The sequence below is a fragment of the Phlebotomus argentipes genome, unplaced genomic scaffold (genome assembly GCF_947086385.1).
Source record: "Phlebotomus argentipes unplaced genomic scaffold, Phlebotomus argentipes genome assembly contig_46, whole genome shotgun sequence".
NCBI lineage: Eukaryota > Metazoa > Arthropoda > Insecta > Diptera > Psychodidae > Phlebotomus > Phlebotomus argentipes.
Genome location: NW_026776153.1, coordinates 102668 through 124983, shown reverse-complemented (window position 1 = coordinate 124983; position 22316 = coordinate 102668). Strand labels below are relative to the sequence as shown.

The window sequence follows — 22316 nt, the reverse complement described above, 5'->3', positions numbered from 1 at the left end:
ATTTGAGTTGTGGATTCTTGGTGGAATCTTGCAGAGCATTCCGCAATGACTGAACTGCCTATTTTTCGGAGATTGTCTTTCAAGATGGCAGCTGTCAAAAGTGGGTGGGGAAAAGTCACGCATTTTATCCTCAATATTGAGGAAATAAGGCTCTTGGGTGTGCATATTTGCAGTTTTTCGATGATTTCACATTGATATCCTTGAGAAGCAATGAGAATTTCGGCAAAAAAAAAAATTTTTTTTTAAGGGTTTTTCAACAATTTTTCCAAAAATTGGCATATTTCCGGTGCGGAAAGTACTTTTTCCCCCTTTCTACTCATCCTGTACCGTGGAAGCATCCTTGCACCCAGCTCTATACTATAATAAGCGTGAAAAAGGACTTATTTGCGTGCATGAATTAATGTCTTGGTGAAATTCCAAGTCCCATATTTATATTTGTTGTGAAGTTCCCCCAAATGACATCACCCGATCACTTGGTGAATCACAGCGCCACCTCGAAAAATTGGTCCGAAGCACGCCATATTCAAAGTATAGGCATATATTTTAGCGGAATTGCGGCGGAATTTCTTGCAGGATTCCTGCAGGAAAATCCGGTACAAATCCGCCATTTATGGTCCTTTTCGTCCATGCAGGAATTTCGGCGGAATTTCCTGCAGGATTCCTGCAGGAAAATCCGGTACAAATCCGCCATTTATGGTCCTTTTCGTCCATGCAGGAATTTCGGCGGAATTTCCTGCAGGATTCCTGCAGGAAAATCCGGTACAAATCCGCCATTTATGGTCCTTTTCGTCCATGCAGGAATTTCGGCGGAATTTCTTGCAGGATTCCTGCAGGAAAATCCGGTACAAATCCGCCATTTATGGTCCTTTTCGTCCATGCAGGAATTTTGGTGGAAGTTCTCGCAAGATTCCTGCAAGAAAATCCGGCACAAATCCGGCATTTAAGGTCCTTTTGGCCATTGCTGGAATTTCAACGGATCATCTTGCGTGATTCCGGCAAGTAAATCCGGTAAAATTCCGCCATTGTCCCTGCGGAATTGAAACGCGGTTTTCCTCTATAATTCCGCCGAGAAATCCCGAGACCCAAAACCTCCGGGAATAATAATAAATAGCGGAATCATCCGGTAAAAATATTGCGGAATTCTGCGTATTATTCCGCCAAAATTTCTATCAAAATTTCCGCTATCCGTGCCGACAAACAGCGGATTTTTGGTGGAAGGTTCCGCTGCGGAAAACAGCGGAGATAGAGGAAGATCCGGCACGAATCCCGCACGATTCCTATAGGACTGTTTTTACTGGGTAGATAATTGGCCCATCCATGGCCACAGTCCAAAGAAATATCGTTGAAAAAAGTCGGGAATTCAATAGGAAAGTGAATGGTGAAGAAAGTTTACACAGCCTTATAAGGGCGACTGTGAAAGATTTTTCAGAATCATCCTCGAAGGCTATCGGGAATCATGAGTAAAAGTGTGCACCTTCAAAGCACAGTCCAAAGAAATAGAGACAGAGAGAGAGAGAGAGAGAGAGTAAAAGGCGATGTCAAGCAAGAAATGAGGTGCCCGAGACACACCCAATGAATGTCCCATGCGAGGTGTTCGACTATTTGAAGTCTCCTCGCGAGAGGCGCCTTTTTTGCGGGGCCTCATGGGAAGATAATGCTCGCGATCCCATGAGCCCGACACACCATCGCGTCGCCTCGATGGAGTGTCATTAAATCATTTTCATTGCACAATTATTAAAAAGTCATAAATGTAATTATTAGAATTATTGAAATTGATATGGGTGAGATTAAAATGTTGTGCCGTGGCGCTCGGAGATTCATGTGCGCGATTACCGTCAGTGCAAGATAATTCGCACTGTTGGTTAATGTTGAGACACTTGCAATAGATCGACCGTGGTGCAATATCGCGCCTACGCGAGAGACTGCAGTCGTACATCATTTGCATGGGATGCCAAGAGGCGACTGCACAAATGAGGGGCCCCAAAGAAAGACAAAGACCACAGAGACACGGAAGAGTGCAAAAAGGCGACAATCACTTTTGCTGCGGAGAAGTGCGAAATCCTAACACAATCGCACATAAGATGCAAAGCATTATTTTAATTATATGGGAAATAAATTTCCCATTCGATTAATTGGTGTATGCCTTAATTAAATGTGATTTCTCATGTGAGGAATTTCATGCCCGGGCACTTTTCTCTGCCACCCTCCTCACATATTCAGGCTCCTTTCCCGCGCGCAACATCCCAAATCACGGTGGTCGCCTCTTTTTCGCCAGTTCTCACAGCGTTCTGCGCACACACTACGCGTCCATATCACATTGCCACGGGCGTCCATTCACTTTATTTATAGGCGTTTTGTTTTCGGTGCTTCCAACCGACGACGTATAAGAGGCAACTAAGACTTTCCTCCTGAGCACTCGGCGTCTAGATGATTGGGACACCTCAGTTAGCACTTGCTGGATTGTTGGAAGGAGAAGCCTTTTTAATGACAGACTCTCTGTAGCTTCCTAGTGAGCTTCCGCGATTTCTGATAAGCGCAAACGATTGCAAATCACTCTTACAGTCAACCCAGTGAAAGTCTTCAGAGCAGCAAATATTCGTCGGCATTCAGCCTGAATAGGGAAATCTAATTCAAGATCAGTTGGAGATTAGGTTGCGATTTCACTGAATGTTTCTCTAATTGCCCTTCGTTAGTGGCACAGAACTTTATCGATCGCCAATCCAAATGCTTACGTCCACTGCACGCTGAAGCGACGTGCCTCCCCGCGAACAATGAAAACTCGCGCCGAGATCTAATGAATGCCTACGAAAAAGTTTTCGAAGGCATAATATGCCCAACGCCTGAGAAGCTGTTGTGAGTGATCATCGGTGGAGCCGGTGGCTCTTCCCTCCCCATCCAGAGCCCCTGTCCAGTCCTGCGGACAGACGAACGGTCTGTGAGGTGGAAGGAATGCCCTATCAATTGTCTGAAAGTGTACTAATGCGCTTTCAGTGTAGTCAGCAGATATGATGAAGATATGGGACCGGGCACTGGAATCTCTTTTCGTCGTTTTTATTAATGTGTTTCACTCAGATTATTTATAAACATATGGCATGGGCAATTGTATTTGACTTCGAGATTCGTTGACTTGCATAGCGCGAGGATGGCGAAGTAAGAAAGGGATGGTGAAGGAGAAAAACAAATCAACAACTTAGTCGCGTCCACATTTAAGCGCATTTAATACAACGTCCGTCTCTGCGAGACACTCTCGAGGAATATAAATTAACGAGCCTTTATAAAATTATTATCACTTGGAAATTCTCAAACCGTGCGCTGATTAGGGGGCAACTTTTTAAACGATGACAAAAGCGCATTTAAATTGACCAAGAGCGCTCGAGTCCGCCGACACATCAATGGCGAAAAATTCACCACGAGCAGGAGGGGCAGATTAATGGTTCTAAGTGCCTAGGAGTGGAGATTGAAATGAAGAATCATCAATTAGTGTGCAATTTAGAAGTTCACTCTCTGTATTTTTCTCAATTTATCGCGAAATGCACATGGCAAGAGGTAATTGGCATAATATTTAAACTTGCGCTCCTCAATGCGATCAATTATTCAACCTATGGACATATTGGAGAAAAGATATGGCAGAGACAGAGAGGAGAAACGCAAAGTGAGGATGAATTTTTAGTATGCGTACCACGAATGATGCTTGGAAGAAACTAAAAACTTTTCGAAATGCGCCTGCCGCCCGAATGCAATGGCGCACAAGGCATAATGAAAAAAATCCACAAACATCCACTTTTACGACCATTTTTATATTCATTTGTATAATTTATGCAAATAGACCAAGACGCCTATATGAGGAATGCCAGCAAAATAGTTTGCCTGATGGATATTATCACGGGAAGTTGGACCCTTTGCACTCCGCATAATAATCCTTGGAGTTTTCTTGGCAGATGTTATACTTTTTGCTTCTACTGAAAACTCTTACGGAAGATGTTGATTAAAAGTGTTAAGATTCAAAATTTTTTTTGTTTTCAAGAGAGTACTTATTCGAAAAATTAGAAGAGAGTCCTAAAAGCAGATCTTAAGGCGGAATAAGATTCGTAAGATCGTCTATTAGGTGATACATTCGCATATATGACTAAGAAGACGATTTCTCTCCAGTGATCAAAAGAATTTCAAACAACTATAGATTCTTTTAGCCCCCGTAAACAAAAGCCTCACTCAGTGTGAATATATTTCAATAGAGTTGGCTTGAAAGATCAGAATTCAAGGTGTTTTGTGGCGGGCGGACAATTATTTGATGATGATCTAAGTCACAAGAGTGGATGGAGCGCAATGAAGAATGGGACTTTGGTGGAGACCAAGAAGACGCGATGATGGTGGAAAAAGTGCTTCGTTCAACTTATGTAAATTCATATTTTATGATTTCACTCTTTTTGTGATCCTGCAGTCGCGCTCTGTTCACCGGACGCTCGACGCAAAGATGGAAGAATGTCATTGGAAGAGGAGATCTTAATGGGAAAAGTCGAAGATGGCAATAAAGCGCGGGGTGTGTGCGGCAGGGTGTACAGTGAGAAAATGCATTTTTCGCACCAGAAAGGGTGATTTACGACAGTGGAGACCCACCATGCTCTTTTAGAGGCCACTGCCAATTCATCACAATTCGCAAATTGGAAATTTATGGTGAAAAAGCATTTGCCTCGTGAAAAATTACTTCAATTTATCTGCACTTTTTCACTTTAAAGGAGTCTCTCCGGCTGAGAGGTCTTTGTTTCCACACACCTTCGCGAAGAGAGCATGACTGACCCCTTGGCCGAGAACTTTTTTCTAGAGAACACAAGAAAAATGCATGTATGGCTCTCTGTGGGGACTTTTTTTCTTAACACATCCCAGACTTTGTGAGCTCAACAAGAGTGTGGTGAGCGTGCTTTGGTCTAAATTAAATTGAACACATTCCCGGAAATTGTCTGGGGCTGCGCCAAGGTAGAACTGGTGAGAAAGAGGTGGGGCTCTTGCGAGAAGCCGCATCTAATCATGCACAAGAAAGTCACCTAATTAGGGATGCCCACAAGTACAGCAATGCACACACGACCCAACTGTGTGAGTCTTGTTAATTTTAGTGAAGCCACTCAAGTGCATGGTGCAAAATATAATGGGACATATTCCTTCTATTATGTTACAAAAGCCAAATGACTACCTCGAAACGTGGCGGTTACAGTTAAATGGCTGTTGTAAGTTGGGCGATAGAGGAGAAAATCTCTCAACTTTACCCAACGATGATCACCGCTATATATTGATATCTTTGAAATCATATAATTTAACAATAAATATGTAGAAGAGCAAATAAAAGCTCAAGCCTCGAGAAACTATGTGTGTGTGTGCTTCGCCTAACGAGTGATTTTCCGCACAAGAAGCCGAATCGCTTTTCTATTGCGCCACACATAAATGTTTGCATCGGGTGAAAAATTGCCAGCCAGAAGCTTGGCGCTGCAATGCAAGAATGTCAATGGTAATGATGCTCTCTCCGCAGTCGTACAGTTAGTGCAGAAGAGATGCTCTCACATGGGCCCAAGAATTGCAACATTGGACTCATTCGTCCATTTGCAGGCCACCAAATGGCAGGTGATGAGCATTTTATTCTCCACCATTGCCATTATCATTTGCCTATGCACTTGTATTATTCAGATGAATGACCATTATTGCATCAATTTCTATTAAGTCTCTCCATTTCAATTCTTCGTCGGCCTGTATGTTTGTCATTCGCACACACTTTTCTTTCATACGTCATTCCAAGAGAAGAGATTTACGGCAATTTTCCCCATCATCATCACTTTCTGCACAATCCGACATCTCGTTTGGTGGTCACTTCATCATGGAAAAAGTATAATTGTGCTTCGCATAGAAGCATTTCTGACAAAGAACACACTTCGCACCAATTTTTTTCTCTCAGTACTGTGCAGAAATTCAAATAAACGTTCGTCGTCTCACTGAACCAAAATAAATCGTATATTATGTATTATAGGTAAAAAGGATCAAATAATGCGAAGGAAAAATAAAGTAATGGTACGATGACAAGTTCTCGATTGCATTGCAATCGCAGCGAGAGTGTCTCTATTGAAAATTGCCATTGGAATCGTGTGGCTGTGCGTTCTGTATGTGATCATAATTTGCATATTTTGCACACTGCTGCACCTCACCACGTTCTCAAACCTGAAATTCCAATCTTCACATGACAAGTGAAGATCATTTTTTACCGCACGAGAAGCACAGATCGAAAGGGCGAGACCGAAGAAGGAATGGCCACGGTAAAAAGAAGCATCACCGTGAGGAGTCGACGAATTGGACAATCTGCTTCTCACTTGACCATTTGTCTGGCTATTCTGTATCATTTAGAAGATTCGCTGCATCTGTTTTGCCACGGAGGCGAACTTTCCCGTGGTCGCGGCTCAGGTGTCACATTACCAGAACATCCCATCATCCACAAGGTGGACGATCGATTGGGACCTTTAATGCTCACCCAGCATGTTTCTGGGCACCAACCCATGAGCGATCTGCGCAATTCTGGCACGTGATGGGTAAAAACATCGGGTTTGAAGATGATAATTTAAAAACTGCAATTTCATAAGCTAAATTCACGTTCACGGTAAAATTTTTATGTCTTTTCGAAGCCCCGGAAGAATGCACCTTTCGAAATCGCATTTATCAATCAAGTGAGTGCGAGAGATTACTTTTCGCCCAGAGAAACACGACCTCAATCAACTGCAAAAATCACCAATAATTGAACATAAAAATCTTTATAGATACTTTTCTTATGCGCCAGGGACACCTATAAAACTCTGGCTCTCATGACTTTCCGCGCAACTCTGTGATATTCACATAAAAGTCCAGCAAGATTTGTGACAATTTTTTTTGTTCTCCCCAATCTCACACAATCTGCAACAAATTGGACCATTGCCGTGTTGAAATCGCCATGAGTTTTATGTATCCAAAGTCGTGAAATTTAATCAAAAACCATATTTTGCGACAATCATAAATATTGAGGAGTTTTTCAGTGGAAAAGTTTGTTATTTTCCAATATTTTGCATCAACAGTTTCACCAAGATTAAGGAGTGGATTAATTTAAGTGCCCTCCCTGTCATCACGCAAGCAAATCAATAAATCTACCTTGTCAATTCGACATTTCAATGCATAACAGTTCACCACAAAAGCCGTGCAGACATGATAACACTACATTGTATCACCTATTATTTCACATCGGTAACAAATTATCCCTCAAATAGCAATAATCTCAAATTATTCATAAAGTGTTTGCAATTAGCTGTGTAATAAGATAATCATCTTGTGTAATTAAAGAGATTCATCACGGTAGAGCTCCCATTTGTTTATAGGACTTTAACGGAATGGTGCGCGGCTTCTCACCAAGAAAACAACAGCGCAGAGCGCTTTTCATCTCCACCAGTGAGAAAAAGAGGGTTTTCTCGAATGGTAGTCCTCGGCGAGACCCATTAATTTGCAATTTAGATCAATTGTGCAATAAGTTGAAAGGTTGGATGTATTGAAAAAGCCACGAAGAGACCCCAGTTTCTCCTAGTCAATATTGACGTGGCCTTGTTGTGCCACTTTGCATCATATCTGGACACTCAATTGATTGATCAGGCACGGAGGTGAAAAAGGAGCTCAAGCCACCGTTGAGTGCTCTGCCGTTTTCTGCGTGATTATTTAATTAATATGTGCATATTGTGAATCGAAAGGTAGCCATCAACACAGTTCGCTCGTCCGTTATCGAATTGCAATTGGAAATTCTATATCAAAGCTTCCCCACATGATGGTGGTCACCACGGGACAAAAGGCGGCCCCCAGTAATTACTCCATCGGGAATTGAGAAGAAGCACTATATTGGATCCACCGTGCATAATAATCTCGGCGGAATGCCTTCCCGAGCAAAGACACTCCATCGAGTGTCAAAGTGCCTGCCTCTTCAATTGCATGTGACAAGATAATCTCTTCATGCACTGACATTTCGACACTCAACATACACACGCCTCAATTTAAATACAATGCGCCCCACGTTCAAGTGAAGAAGCCCCCAAATTTCGAGGAACCAAAACGTAATTGGTTGAAGCCCCCAGTCAAACGCCAACTTCCGGGGTATGCTTTTTGGGCTCTTTCTCGCAATGGCATGCGGAAAATTTTGTTGTAAATTAAAACTGTCTGTTTTTTCATCTGTGAGAAAATTATAATGTTACGCCTAACATTATCAATTTCTTGTTCTTTTGTGTCTAACTCTAATATTAATCTCTAAAACCCTTAGCCAAGGGTCAAATTTGAATATACGAAAAAACAAGTGACTCCAAATTTAGTAATGAAACACCGATCTAGAAATTTTTTTATAGTAAAGAAAAAAATCAGCACTAAAGGCATTTCTAAGCATTTTATGAGACATGATTAGATCTTCTGCTACTCTCTTCATTTGTCCTGCTTCAGAGGTTCACCGAAGCCACATTTGAGCAGTGTATACAAGAAAGAATATTTGCAATGTGGCGCTGATGGTGAAGAATGTCTGTCGAGGCGTCATATGGTGTTCCCCTCCCACAGACCATTTAATACCTCTCTTCTGGCCACTTCAACCTCAAAATGTAACTTATTGATGAGCGCAGAGACTCATAGACAGGCCATCTTCTGACCATCAACATCAATATTCGTGTGTCTTTTTCTCATCTGCCGTGTGTGTGCCTCCAGCATCTCACGCGGAGAGAGAAAGATTTTCATGAGTTGGCCTCTCTCGCGAGGGGAAAAGAATTCTGCTGGAGACTGGTTAGTTGGTGCCTGGGTCTGGTGGACTAAAGTGAATTGGCATTTCTCGGTCATTCATCTGATTCTGAGAAGGTCCAAAATGAGCATCTATGCTTATTTCATCTCACTCACTCTGCGTCTTCTGCTCTGCCAGTATTTACCTCAAGCACACATATACTCGAAAACTATAACCTGCTCAAGGTGGTAAATTAAACAGTCTCTTATATGCCTCCTCTTCAGCCGCACACCTTCCCTTTCCCATCCACCATTGCGCACTCTTGCGCTCTCTCAACAGCAGAAAAGAAACCCACCTTTGATACCAAATGAATGTAAACGAAGCGCTTAACAATTTGAAAGATTTAAAACTCGAAATCATTGTACGTGTGCGCCATGCATAATCCCTTCAGTTCTAATTACTGGGACTTTGTGTAGGAATTTCTCGTTTTCAATCCCTCTCACACTCGAGAATTCTTACATCAACACCACAAATCCCCCCCCCCCCCCTCCCTTCTCCCAATGAAGTGGGCTCCGGAGAGCGGGGAGCCTCAGTAAAAATTCTAATGTAACATGCGTATGATTTATGATATTCATCGGAAGAGAGATGCGAGGTGCACAGAATCTCCCAGAAGACAGACAAAAAGACCATCGCGCGAGCAACTGTCCGCGGGTCCATATGAAATGTGATTCTTATATGCTCAGCCACAAGACAGCTTTGAATAATATTCAAAACGTATAGGATTCTAAATTTCTGCTTTACTTCCAATAACTGTGACCACTTGCCGAAAACCATCAACGGTGGACACGCAAAAAAGGTTACAATTACATGGATGTCGCGCTTTATTAGTTTGATTTCATCAGAGATTATTCATAATTTTTGTCTTTTGCGTCCCAACAGCTGTAATTTATGATGGGCAATATTCTCTCGTCGTGTCTTCGCGTGCCATGGGCCTCCCTCTCAAAAATCGAAAAGAGATCACTGAGATATTTCCGGCAACGTGAATCTCCCAAATGATCAATTTGGCACGGAATGGCGAGCGGCATATGGAAAAAGGAAGAACGAACCGTGGACGTACAGTTTTTTGTCCACGATTGCGCGCCCCGATCAGTTGTGACTTTGTGCGATAATTTGCAATGTGCTTTGTAATCTCCAGTGAAAATCCTAATGATCTCTCTTCGCGATCGTGCGATCAATTTTTTCCGGTGGGGGATCTATTTATAATCTCATAGGCCAGGGAATAGGAGGTGGAAGAGGAAAAAAATGACAAAGAATGTTGTCGTGGAATTTCAAGCAATTCATCGCGATGGATTTTTCCTCACGATCGCTTTTCGATCAGTTGCAGTAATTCTGTGATCTTGCGCGATCATTCGGGTCTCTTTTTCCACAATACTTTGCTCTCTCTTCCTTATGCCGACCGTCCCGGTTGAGTTTTATGGTGCACGATCGCTTAAGATTATCATGTGATCATTTGTGATGATCAACGATATTAGGAGAGGGAGGAAAGGGCAAATAAAAAAGGAAGATGGACTCACCTTTGTGCTGGACGTTCTCGGCATGCCACCGATGCTGATGGCGTAAACCTCCACAACGTACGTATCCACCCCTGATTCACGATCAAGTTCAGCGGCCGTGGAAAGTATTCCGAGTTTGGTGTCGATGTCAAACAAACGATCCATTTGTCTGCCATCCCCAGTCACATTAGTCACATAGTATTCAATTTCACTGGACACAGATGAGTCGAGGCGCGCCACAACAGTGAGAATACTCGTACCCGCCGGTTCATTCTCAAAGACACTACCGAAAAAGTCCCGATTGTCAAACACTGGCCCATTGTTCATGCCACCACTCGCGATTATTGTCACATAGGCATCGCTGCTCTTGCGCTCACTCTGCACAGCTTCATCTGTCGCCTTCACGGCCAATTGATATCGCGTCTCTGGACTTGTGATCTGCTTCCGCAGCGAAATGGCACCTGTACTCCTATGCAATTTGAATAGCTCCGTATTTCCGCTCACCATCTCATACGTGACAAGTCCATTTGTACTTGAGTCAGCATCGCGGGCATTCACGTGCATTATCACGGCACCATCACGTCCAGGTGACACTCGGATGTCTTTCAGCGGCAGTACCGCGGCATTCATTGACACAAACACGGGAGCATTGTCATTCACATCTTCCACTATCACCGTCACCAATTTCTCCGCTGATAGCCGCTGACCTTCTGCCTGATCCGTCGCCACCACAGTCAATCTAAACGTGTCGATCGTCTCCCTATCAATGGCCCGCAGCGTATGAATCACACCCGTATTGGCATTGATTCCAAAGTGCCTCTGCCCATTCTCGGGATCCTGATTCGAAATCGCATATGTGACTTTTCCATTAGCTCCAGAGTCCGGATCCTCAGCTGTGATCGTCACAATAGGAGTATTTATGGGAATCCCTTCACGAATTTGCCTCACAATCGCAGTGTTGGGAAACGAAGGTGGATTGTCGTTCGAGTCAATCACATTAACAGTGAAAAGAATCGTTGTGGACAGCCTTGGATTTCCTCCATCAGCTGCCGTTATGTTCAAAACATAAGAATTCGTATCCTCATAATCCAAGGGTTTGTGCAGAAATAGCAATCCACTCACAGGATCGATGTGGAAAGTGTCTCTGCGATTTCCTGCCGTGATGGAGAAGGTGATTTGACTGTTCACTCCAAGATCACCGTCAATGGCTTTAAATCGCATCAATTCCCTTCCCACAGGCGTCGTCTCATTTATTGAGATCTGACTATAAGCCTCCGGCTGGACAAATCTCGGGGCATCGTCATTCTCATCCAACACGTCCACAGTGATTGTTGTAGATGTGCTCAAGCGCCCGTGAACTGCTGCATCGTGAGCTACGATTGTCAATTTGTATGTCACTGTAGTTTCGCGATCCAATTTCCTGGCCACTGTTACCTGTCCCGTGGCATCATCAATAGCAAAGTGACCGTCATTATTTCCATCAGAAATGTAGTAAAACACATCCCCATTCAACCCCTCGTCATAATCAGTGGTGTACACTCTGATCACTTGAGTCCCCACCTGAGAACCCTCAGAGATCTGCACTTTGTACGGCGCCCTAACAAATTGAGGAGCATTGTCATTCACATCCGTGATGAAGATCTTCACTTTCACCTTATCTTTGAGACGCACAACACCATTATCACTCACTGTTGCCTCCAAAGTAATTAGATTGTGTCCTGTATTCTGCACGAGTGCCTCACGATCAAACTCATGGATGGTTTTTATGAAGCCATTGCGAGGATCCACCACAAAATCATTTTGAGTATTGGATAGGGTGTAAATTAACTCTGCATTTCTCCCAATATCACGATCGATGGCAGTCAATTTCCCCACGAATGAGTCCGCGGGCTCATTCTCAGGAATATGAAAGGTGAAGGTGGAATTTGTGAATTGAGGACTGTTATCATTCTCATCAATCACGTGGATAATCACAGGGACTACTGAACTTCTAGACGGGCTGCCGTGATCACTACACGCCACTGTTAGTGAGTAATAATCGCGCTTTTCACGATCCAATGGGTGCTTCACGTAGAGATATCCATCTGGGAAGATGCCGAATTTTCCCTCACTATTTCCCTCAATTATCGCATAAGAAATCCTTCCATTGGCCCCGAGATCAGCATCTGAAGCGGCTAGAGCGAAAAATCTCGCATTCACAGGCATAGATTCAAACAAGGATGTTTCGTAGGAAGTGTGATCAAAAACTGGTGTGTGATCATTAACATCCTCAATTGTGATCATAACAGTGTTCCTTGAAAACAGTGGAGGATCTCCACCATCCATAGCGGTCACTTCAATGTGCAGCACAGATCCTGGTTCCGCTCTGATCGGCCGATTAAGGTAAAGCACACCAGTGGCTTCAGAGATGCGGAACTGATCCTCAGGATTGTACGATAAGCTGTAAGTCACTCGACTGTTTATGCCCGAGTCACGATCGCGGGCACGTGAAAGATACACCTCCTGCCCAACAGCTGCATTCTCCGCTAGCCGAATCTCATCACGATCCCTCGAGAAGATCGGTTCATTGTCATTTAGATCGAGAATTGAGATGTTCACAGTTGTCTTGCCATAGGCCAGGCCACTCCTCGCCACGACGGTCAGTGAGTACACGATCGTGACTTCCCGGTCAATTTTTGTGGCGGTGCTGATGACACCGGACCTCTCGTGGATCTTGAAGTTCCCCGTGGGGTCACCGAAAACTATTGAGTACTCAATGGGCGTGGTCGTCGTGCGGACTTGCACGCGACCCACTTCACGGCCAATATTTCCCTTCTCATTGCCGTGATCCTCGTAAATTTGAAATTCATAACCGCCATATGAGTCGAACTCGAGCTCTTCCAACTTAGATTCCTTGATGATTTCCACAATGGCATCACTATCAGATCGGCGATCACCGCGATCTTTTGAGGAGATTACCAGCTTATGCAAAGGCTTTTGGGAGGTGCGAAGACTCCCCCTGAGACTCACAACACCAGTCCAATTGTCCACCACGAAAAGTCCATCGCCACCACTCTCGAGATTATACGTGACAATCGCATTGTCTCCATCGTCGCGATCCGTGGCGGTGACTTTCAACACAGAAGCCCCAATAGCTGTGTTCTCCGGCACCGATACGAAGTAGTGTTTGGGATAGAACTCGGGACTATTGTCATTCACGTCCTGCACGTGCAGCACTACAGTTGCTGTTGAAGTTTGTGGAGGAATGCCTTGATCACGCGCGATCACGTACACTTCGTATTCGGAGATCGTTTCTCTGTCGAGCTTCACTTTTGTGGTCAATTGTCCAGTCAGCGCATCCAGGGCGAAAACATCGGGGTATCTCTGTTGAACGTTGGGATGGAGAGAGTACGTGACACTGCCATTAGTGCCCTGATCGTGATCAGAAGCCGCTAACATGGCTACGAGAGTATGTGGTGGAGTATTTTCGCTTAGGCTCACGTTTATCTGCTGTTGGGAGAATTGGGGTGCCTCGTCGTTCTCATCGAGAATTGTGACTTTGAGCTGAGTATAGGCCCACTTCGGATTGGGTCCACCATCACGCGCGGAAATGCTCAGCTCAACCGTGCCCTGTACTTCACGATCAAGTGCCGCTTGAGTGGTGATCAAGCCAGATACTGTATCAATGATAAACCACTGCTTGTTATTGCCCGAGACGAAGTCATAGAAAATTTGGGCATTCACGCCAGTGTCCTCATCTGTGGCCGTGATGCTGGCTACATAAGTTCCTGGCGGAGCCAATTCGCTGAGCACAGCTGAATACTCGGATTTTTCAAACACAGGCTCGTGATCGTTTACATCATTCACGTGAATGATAAGATAAGCGGTTGCCGTTCGTGCTGGTGTGCCACGATCAGTGGCCACAACAGTCAAGTTATATTTTCCGATCTCCTCGCGATCCAGCACACCATTCACCCTTACAATATCAAAGCTAGGCGTCTTATCCAGGCGAAAATGCTGCAATTCATTGCCAGAGATGATCCTAATGCTTGTTTCCCCATTAAGCCCCTCGTCCATGTCCACCACAGATACTGCGGCCACTACAGATGCATTCGCGGCGTTCTCATCCACAGTGGCAAAGGTGCCCGTAGGCGGGAAGTACTGGAATCTTATCACGGGATCATGATCGTTAGTGTCCACCAGGTTGACCGTGACGTAGGTACGACCATCCTGGCGCGGCGAGCCATGATCGCGCGCAAACACGGTGAACACGCAACTCTTGGGACATGAGCTCGGCCGGGACAGTGTTGGGCAGTTTTGCTGGGGGCATGACAATTGCTCAGTGGTGGATATGACACCCGTTTCCGGGTCCACCGTGAATTGTGTCTCCGTCTCGGCGAGGTAATATGTAATTTTGCTGTTGTCGCCCAAATCCGAGTCGGATGCCATCACCTGCAGAACTGGTGTGCCAGGTGGAACACTCTCGTTCAGCGACACGATGTAGTCGCTGTGATCGAAAATTGGCGGGTTGTCGTTCACATCCAAAATGGTGACGTTGACCTGGAGGTAGCCATGCTTGGGTGGGGTGCCACCATCCCTCGCGGACACGTTCAGCTGGTAGAAGCCGCGGGTTTCCCTGTCCAGCTTGCCCGTGGTCTCCAGGTGTAGATAGGACACGTCTCCACTGGGGTTTGAAGTCACCGCCAAGCGGAATTTATCATCGTGATTCCCATCCACGATCCTGTAGTCATCCGTGACACTGTTTATGCCCACATCACTATCCGTGGCGGCGTCCAGCAGGAGCCTGGTGCCCGGAGCTGCACTCTCTGAGAACGACACCGCGATGCTGGGCTCTGGGAATTCCGGGGCATTATCGTTGATATCCATCACAGTGATCCTCACCTCGATGGGATACGTGGGTTGACTGGAGAGCACAACCAAGTCGTATCGATCTCGCAGTCCCTCGCGATCGAGGATGGCATTCGTCTTGATCTCCCCCGTGTTGGGGTCTAGCGTGAATTCCCGCGGTGGCTCATTGAAGCGATACGTGAAGCCGGGCTTCGTGGGAATGTAGCCCACCACCGTACCACGAGGATCACCCTCCAGCACTTCTAGCTGGATGCGAGTGTCCACCGCGCGCGATTGCATTTGCGAAGAGTAACCGTCCGAGGAAGAGCGGCGACGTGGGAAGACCGTAAGTCCCGGGCCCGGGCCCGGAACGTGAGCACCATCGAGCACCGACACTAGTTGGGCCACTACCAGGAGCGGCCAGATGGCACGCCTCATCGTGAGGGCCATGGGATGGAGGCGCCGTCCTGAGAGCGTCATAATACGTCCACGTATTGCATGAATCCCTCAAAAACATCCATCACTTTCTCATTTCAATCACACCTCTCGTTACCCTAATCAACCTAACACACCTCTGATTTATTTGTCACGATATTACTTGCAACCTGTGCTATTTCTCTCCTCCAATTATTTATCGTATCAATTTCCACACTGAATCACTCTTTCTTCTCTCTTATCCACATTTAATTGGAGGATCGATCACTCTATATCACATCAGTGATATTCGTTTTTCCCTCGATCCACACAGGAAATTCTTCTACACACAGCACTGATCGATGGGATTCAACTATGCACTGGTCAAGTGTTAGTTTAGTAGGAGGTTTTTAGTTGCAAAAAAAGAACACCACAACTGACGATGGACTATACTTTTGCCAACTACACTCCGGAGCGCGACACATTCGACTAATTCAACATTTCTTCATCGTCTGTTTCATGATTGCGAACTGATCGGGTCGAATGGTGCCTTCGTGGCCTCTCTTCAGGTGAGCCAGAGCGAGATCACACCACACACAAGCAACAAGTCTCAGATAAACAAGAACTCACTAGAAGAGACTTTACTTCTTCCTCTCATCTATGGCCGCTCTCTCGCTCAGTCATCTTGTGAGCCCGAAACCACTACACACATTTATGACATGAAAACGGGTTATGATGCTGCAGAGAAAAATGCTGCACGCGGGGCGAAGAGGTCGGCTGACTGCCCGATGATGGTGCATGAATTTTAGCTTTTTCCACACACCACAGCGCGATCGAGTCCGGCATACAAAGTCTCCTGAAATGAGACTCTTGCTCGCGGCTAGTCAGGTATTCTTATACTCTTTTTCAGTCCTTTATAAATTGTTGATGATTGCTGATGCACACACACTGTCGCCACTCTTCTCTGCACTCTCTTCGCGATTCCGCTGTGTGGTGGTGATCGCGCGTTTATCTTCCTCTCGCTCGAGCACCCGAGGGAATTTCTTCTGACCACACTGTGTTCCGGGAAAGGTATTCCAAAGTGAATTCTTATACCTCTGCACTGCTCACTCGCGTGCTCGCGATCGTGATCATGGTCTCTTTCGCAGAGGTATGTAACATGGCCGATTACACTTGAGGTTAGCTCTGAGAAAACAGCAAGGCGAGAAAGCACATGCGACCAAATATGAAATAATAATAACACCACACAACCACACGCAGAGCTGGAGGATTATTACACTTTGCGATCGCGATTTCAATGTGTTGCCTGGCGATGGTCAACTCACTGTGCATAGACTCGCCAAGAGTTCTTGGGCGCAAAGAACTATGATGAGCAGCAATAAGGTAAAAAGAGTCACAAACACACACGTAATCAATGTGTCTCTCTCTAAAAAAAAAAGCGATCGGTGCGCACAAAGCTTGTATAGAATTTTGTTACTTTTCGAGTCAAACAAATAAAATCTCACTTTGGACATTCAGCAATTCTGCGCTCAGTTCTTCACCATTTTGTCATAACCATACCAATATCAGTTAACTTTGCGTCCATCAGTGTACGCTTTAGCCTTTCTTTTTTCACACAGCAACTTATAGGCACTCTTGGGCGCAATAGTTCAGAACTTGTCTCCTCTCTGCCACTTGCTTTCTTTCCTCCTTGATCACTCACACTGCTTTGGCCGAATCGATCATTTGCCAAGCCAAGTGTGTGCCATCAAATTAATTTATCTGAAATTATAGAGAGAAGAAAATTGTAATGTCTCGAGTGAATAATTTTCCCAACATGAGAATATGTATTTGATTGATATATTTATTAGCTAATCAAGTAATTTCTGGGACGCTTTTTTCTCGCCTCCCCTTCCGTTTTCGCCACACGGGATCTTCCATGCGATCGCTCACTGTTCGCGCGGTTTCTGATGAGGTGTGCAAGAAGAAATGGTCACAGTGGTCTGAGTTGAAAAACGAAACAATTTCCCATATTACACGCTTGACGGAGTCTAAAATATGGACATAACACGGCATACATCACGTTGGTGGTATTCCTCGTCGCGATCGAGCGAGCGACTATGCCATTGATTGTTAGCTAATCTGTTGCAATGCTCAATTTGCATACTTCTCCGATTGTTTCTCCCTGTCCTGCGCGCAGCCCGGAAAAAAAGACGAGCGCGCAAACTTGAGCGATTGAAAGGGGAAGTTGCTCTTGTTTTTTATGCATTGAGGATCACCCGTACGATCACCTCTTATGCAATCCGCGATCTCCCCAATTGAACTCACACACGCTTTTTCCCGCCGCCCGCCCTCCCATGCTGGGTCACTTCTTGTGCCTTCTCTCCACGCGGCACAAGATCAATTTCTTCATGTGTGCTGTCCGCGCGCACGAAGGTTTTCGAACTCTTTCACTCTGTGCTAATTAGCGTGCTTTTATTTTCGGTTAGTCACCCGAATAAAAGAAAAAATCCTCGCGGTTGGAACTTGAACTTAAAGAAGGTGAGTTGTTCTTTTTCGGGTGAACCGCAGAAATGTTATTTTGATGCCAGAATCGTTGTGGTAATTATAAAGGAGGAAGGCAAGTCAGATTGCAAACTGCGCCAAGATGTTGTGGCGACGCGGAGAAAAGTCTGTTTCTCTCAATTGCAACATTGGCAGAAGTATGTTGACAAATTCAACCTGGCTATGTGATGATTGGGTGAATGATCTTCTCATGTCAATATTTTCCACTTCAGCAGCAGCTGGACAAACACTCCAAATGATGCCTCTTCAATTGATTTCATATTACCAAATATTTGTCTCTTCATTTGAAGTTTTGAACGTGCGGGGATCGCGATCGCAATGGCAATGGCGTGGATGTGAAGACTCGTGAGTTGGGATTCTGAAGGCTGATAGTGTTGTCCAGCGATCACCGTTGGGTGAACGATCGTGGCATTTGTGACCCAGTTCACTCTGGCAAACCACAAGGCACAAGAAAGGCAATTTACCAGTGGTAAAATAGATCATTACTGGAAGTCTGTGGCAAGCGCAGAAAACTCACAGTCAAATGTGGAATGATTGAGGGATTTCAGAGTTGGAATTTTCGCTAGAAAACCCGATCAAATGCCACTGATCAATCGCGATCACTTTCATAAAGCCTACGTCTCTTAGCTTATGGCAAAAAATGTCATCTCGCGCTACCAGTAGATCAAACTCGTGAAAGCCTTGCGCGCACATGAAATTGTCCCTAAGACGACTGATCGAGGTGTATTTTTTCCCGAGACACCAGTGGAAAGCTCTCTCGCGAGATTGCGTGATGATTGATTAAAAGGCAGGCGAGTGAGAGAAGGTAGAAAAAAGAGTTGGAAATCGATGTGGATGGCACAAAAAACAGTCAAAGAATGTTGATCTTGCGCGCGAAATTGTGAGAGATTTTTTCTGTCTATCCACGAGACTGTTTTGCTGTGTCCATCGAGCTATGTACTCTTAATCTGACATGTGCAACCGATAGGATTACCTATCGTGATGCATGGTCGTGTGTTCAATTTCCAGGCGTTTGAGCGCGATGGCAGCGCTAGATCGCGATCGCCCAGGAGGGATCCCAGAGTGGATCAGTGGGAGAAATGAGTGGAAAGGTATCCCGCTTGGCATTAATGAGTTTCGCCCATATTTAGTGACTCTCCCAAGAGGTGGTGAGGAGGCAAGATTACAAAAAAAGAACCATCCACAGATGTACAAGAAGTAACACACACATTGTCAGTTTGGCAGATCGGCGGAAACGCACGAATGGCAGATTAAAAGATGTGTTGTGTGATGATGGAAAAAATTAAGAAATTTTTCCATTTAAAGGCACCACCACAAAACAACCACATAGAACAGATGTCTGAGTGTGTGCACGCGGGGAAAAAAGGAGGATAACACACTCCACAAGATCGCCACAGCACACAAATTCCGCGACGGCGGTCTTAACAATCTCGCGGTCAACTTTAAACTATCGTGCCATGGAATGCGCCAGGCCCAAGAAGTTGCCTGTTTCACGGTGTACGTGCCTTTTTACCATGGTATTTCTCTTAGTTGATTTTGCAGGTGCGCTTGTGTTACCCAGACCTCTCTCTCATGGAGTTAGATGTCTTTTTTGCTTTTGTCCCCCCGCGTCCGCCAGCAAAGGTATCACAGCATGTGAGTCAGAGTGAGTCCACGGCATGACACTCTGTGCTCGGAGATTAGTGTGCACGGCGCACACACCAGCGCGCACATGGAACTGTGAAAACAGTGTGCAGAACGAGAGGAGAATTTAGTGTATCTTTGTGGACAAAAAAGCTCTACTCTACTCCTCTGCACCATCTTCACCAACAAATTCCAACTCAGAGTGCACATTCACCGAAGAGAGTCCAAAAGAGTGGAGAGTTGAGTGGAGAGTTCTGCTGCAATTCGTTTCTAATGCCCAGAATCATGTTCCTGAATTCCACAAAGCCCCACCCACTCATAGACCCCGCCCCTGACACTTCGCAGTTCATGCATCCTCCTAAAACCCCCTAAAATCCCATTGATGCAGAATCTATGGCGAAACAAGTTGGATCTCGTGGTGCGCGATATAGAAAAGGCGAAAGATGGCAAAGAGAGCAAGCAAAGACAGGCATTTTGATGGTGAGACAGCGAAGAGGAGGTAAGAAAAAACAACCACAGACACATTTGAAATGAGAAGCAAAGTGAGACAGCACGATGTCGTACCCAAAGCGGTGGATAATTTATATTGAATAAATATACACGCAATGCAGAGAGAAGTTCACCCAGGAATGTCATTGAGGGCTTTTTCCCATGGGTGGAAGTGTAATAGCAAATCTCTTTTTTGACTTGTCGGACAAAGATGGGAATTGGGCACTCTGGATAGGGTTCTTCTTCCTCCATTGCCGGCAGGACTATTATGGACGAATGTCTCCAGCCAGAGAAGAGAAGGTTCTAACAGAAAAATTTTAAGTGCATCAAAATACACAGTGATACAAATGTGCGCGATTGCAGTGTAGGTAGACATAGGGAGCTTTTTGTCCACATGGATTCCAATCTCGGTGCTGTGCCTTCTCGCTCACATTCACTATACACCATCCCTCTCCCTCTCTCAGTCAAAAATACATAATTCATCGAGATAGGCACACATTCCGTGGCCCAAAAGGTCGCCATGAGGAGAAGCCCAAACAGATGACTAAAAGGACCAAAACGACACAATTATCTCAAGAATTCACTCTATGTCACACAAATTCACTTTTACAGTCCAACTAGATTCCAGGTAGGCAGAAATCGGGTTCGTCGCCAGTTGATGCCTTTCGTGTTCGGTTTGCCCGGCACTTTCTTCAGCGCATCTCACACTCCGAAACGGGGTTGTTTATTCAGTAATTATTATTATGAAGGGTTATATAATTGTAATTATAGTCTTTTGAACAATCATACAGGGTGATCAAACATTTTCGCTCTCGCCATCCGCGAAAGAGCCGCACTAAAGCAGGCGTGGAGTGTTTCGGTGGGTCACGTGTGTAATTAAAAGTGCAGAGGCGATGCGTAGAAGAATTGAAACATATATCAAACTCACTGTAAAACTGTCTTGATATGTTCCAGGTATTGGACTTTGCTATTCTCAATGTAAAAATCGACGAGTAAGAAAATAAATGCTGGAGAAATTGAGCATGATTTTAGCACCAATGTATAGACTGAAAGATCAAGATATCAAAATGATTTTCACACCCAGATTTGGTATTCTTTTAAAACTAAACATTCGCAAAATAAATTATTTGTTTCAACTTTTTTGTAGCTGCTTTTCATTTTACATTTATTGATCTTAATTTTTAGGGAATTCTAAATTTTCTCTTTAAAATCTGGATAATTACTATTATATATATATATATATATATATATATATAATATGAAGCTACATTTAATTTTTGCGTTGTAGAATTCGAATTTCTGTCTTAAATTGTCGCATTTATCCCTAAGTGCAAAACTCTAATGATCATAAATGTTGCAAATTGTACTTCTACTCCAAGTGTAAATCAATATCAAAAATTATAATAAAGCGTACTCGATGCCGAAGAATAGTCATAAATTCACTCATAATCTCTCTAGTCAGATAATGGCGTTGGGATGACAAATAAAAGAGACTTTTTCAGCAACTATTTTAGAAGAGGTAGTAAAATAATTTAATTCCAATAAAATTCCTGACAAGCATTCTAACTTACCTTTTATTCCTGCCATCCTGCATTATTGGGAAATTCCTGTTCAGGTTCTCTTCAATTGGATTTCTCTGAATCATCATATCCAATTGATTTTACGACGGTGGAAATTCCATTTCTTCGCCACTCTCGTGGAAAAGTGAAAATCCACAGTCACCCACGCGCGACGCCACGGCGGCAGACAATCAAATGATCTGTTATAGGACACTTTCAGTGATACTCTCGTGGGTCGTTCTTCAGCGGCTGGTCTCTAAATTTTATACCATCGTAAATTTCCTAGTTGGAGACAGTTGTAAAATCTTTAATGACTCCAACTAGTCGTTCGTCTCACAACGACAAGAGCCACACAAACGGCACTGAGAAGTGTACTCGAAAGACGAGCGAAGGAATAATTTTTCGTACAACAATAAACCTCTGCGTCGTTTCTAGTGGGATGAATTCTTTGATGAATTTTGTATTCTAAACTTGGCAGAATTTGCTGATCGTTTCACGAACGAGAGGAGAGGAAAAAAAGACATGGAAAGAGATCAACAGTGACACAAGAAGAGCTCTTCACACACAGAA

General features: G+C 44.5%; 1 protein-coding gene across 1 annotated transcript in view; it reads right to left on the bottom strand.

Moving 5' to 3' along the window:
* The window catches only part of LOC132262184 (cadherin-related tumor suppressor), a 111569-nt gene extending 95972 nt beyond the window's left edge, over positions 1-15597 (bottom strand). The window contains exon 1 of the mRNA XM_059761362.1: positions 10312-15597. Coding sequence (XP_059617345.1) covers positions 10312-15597 — 5286 coding nt within the window. The remainder of the gene's footprint in view (positions 1-10311) is intronic.
* Positions 15598-22316: the final 6719 nt, after the last annotated feature.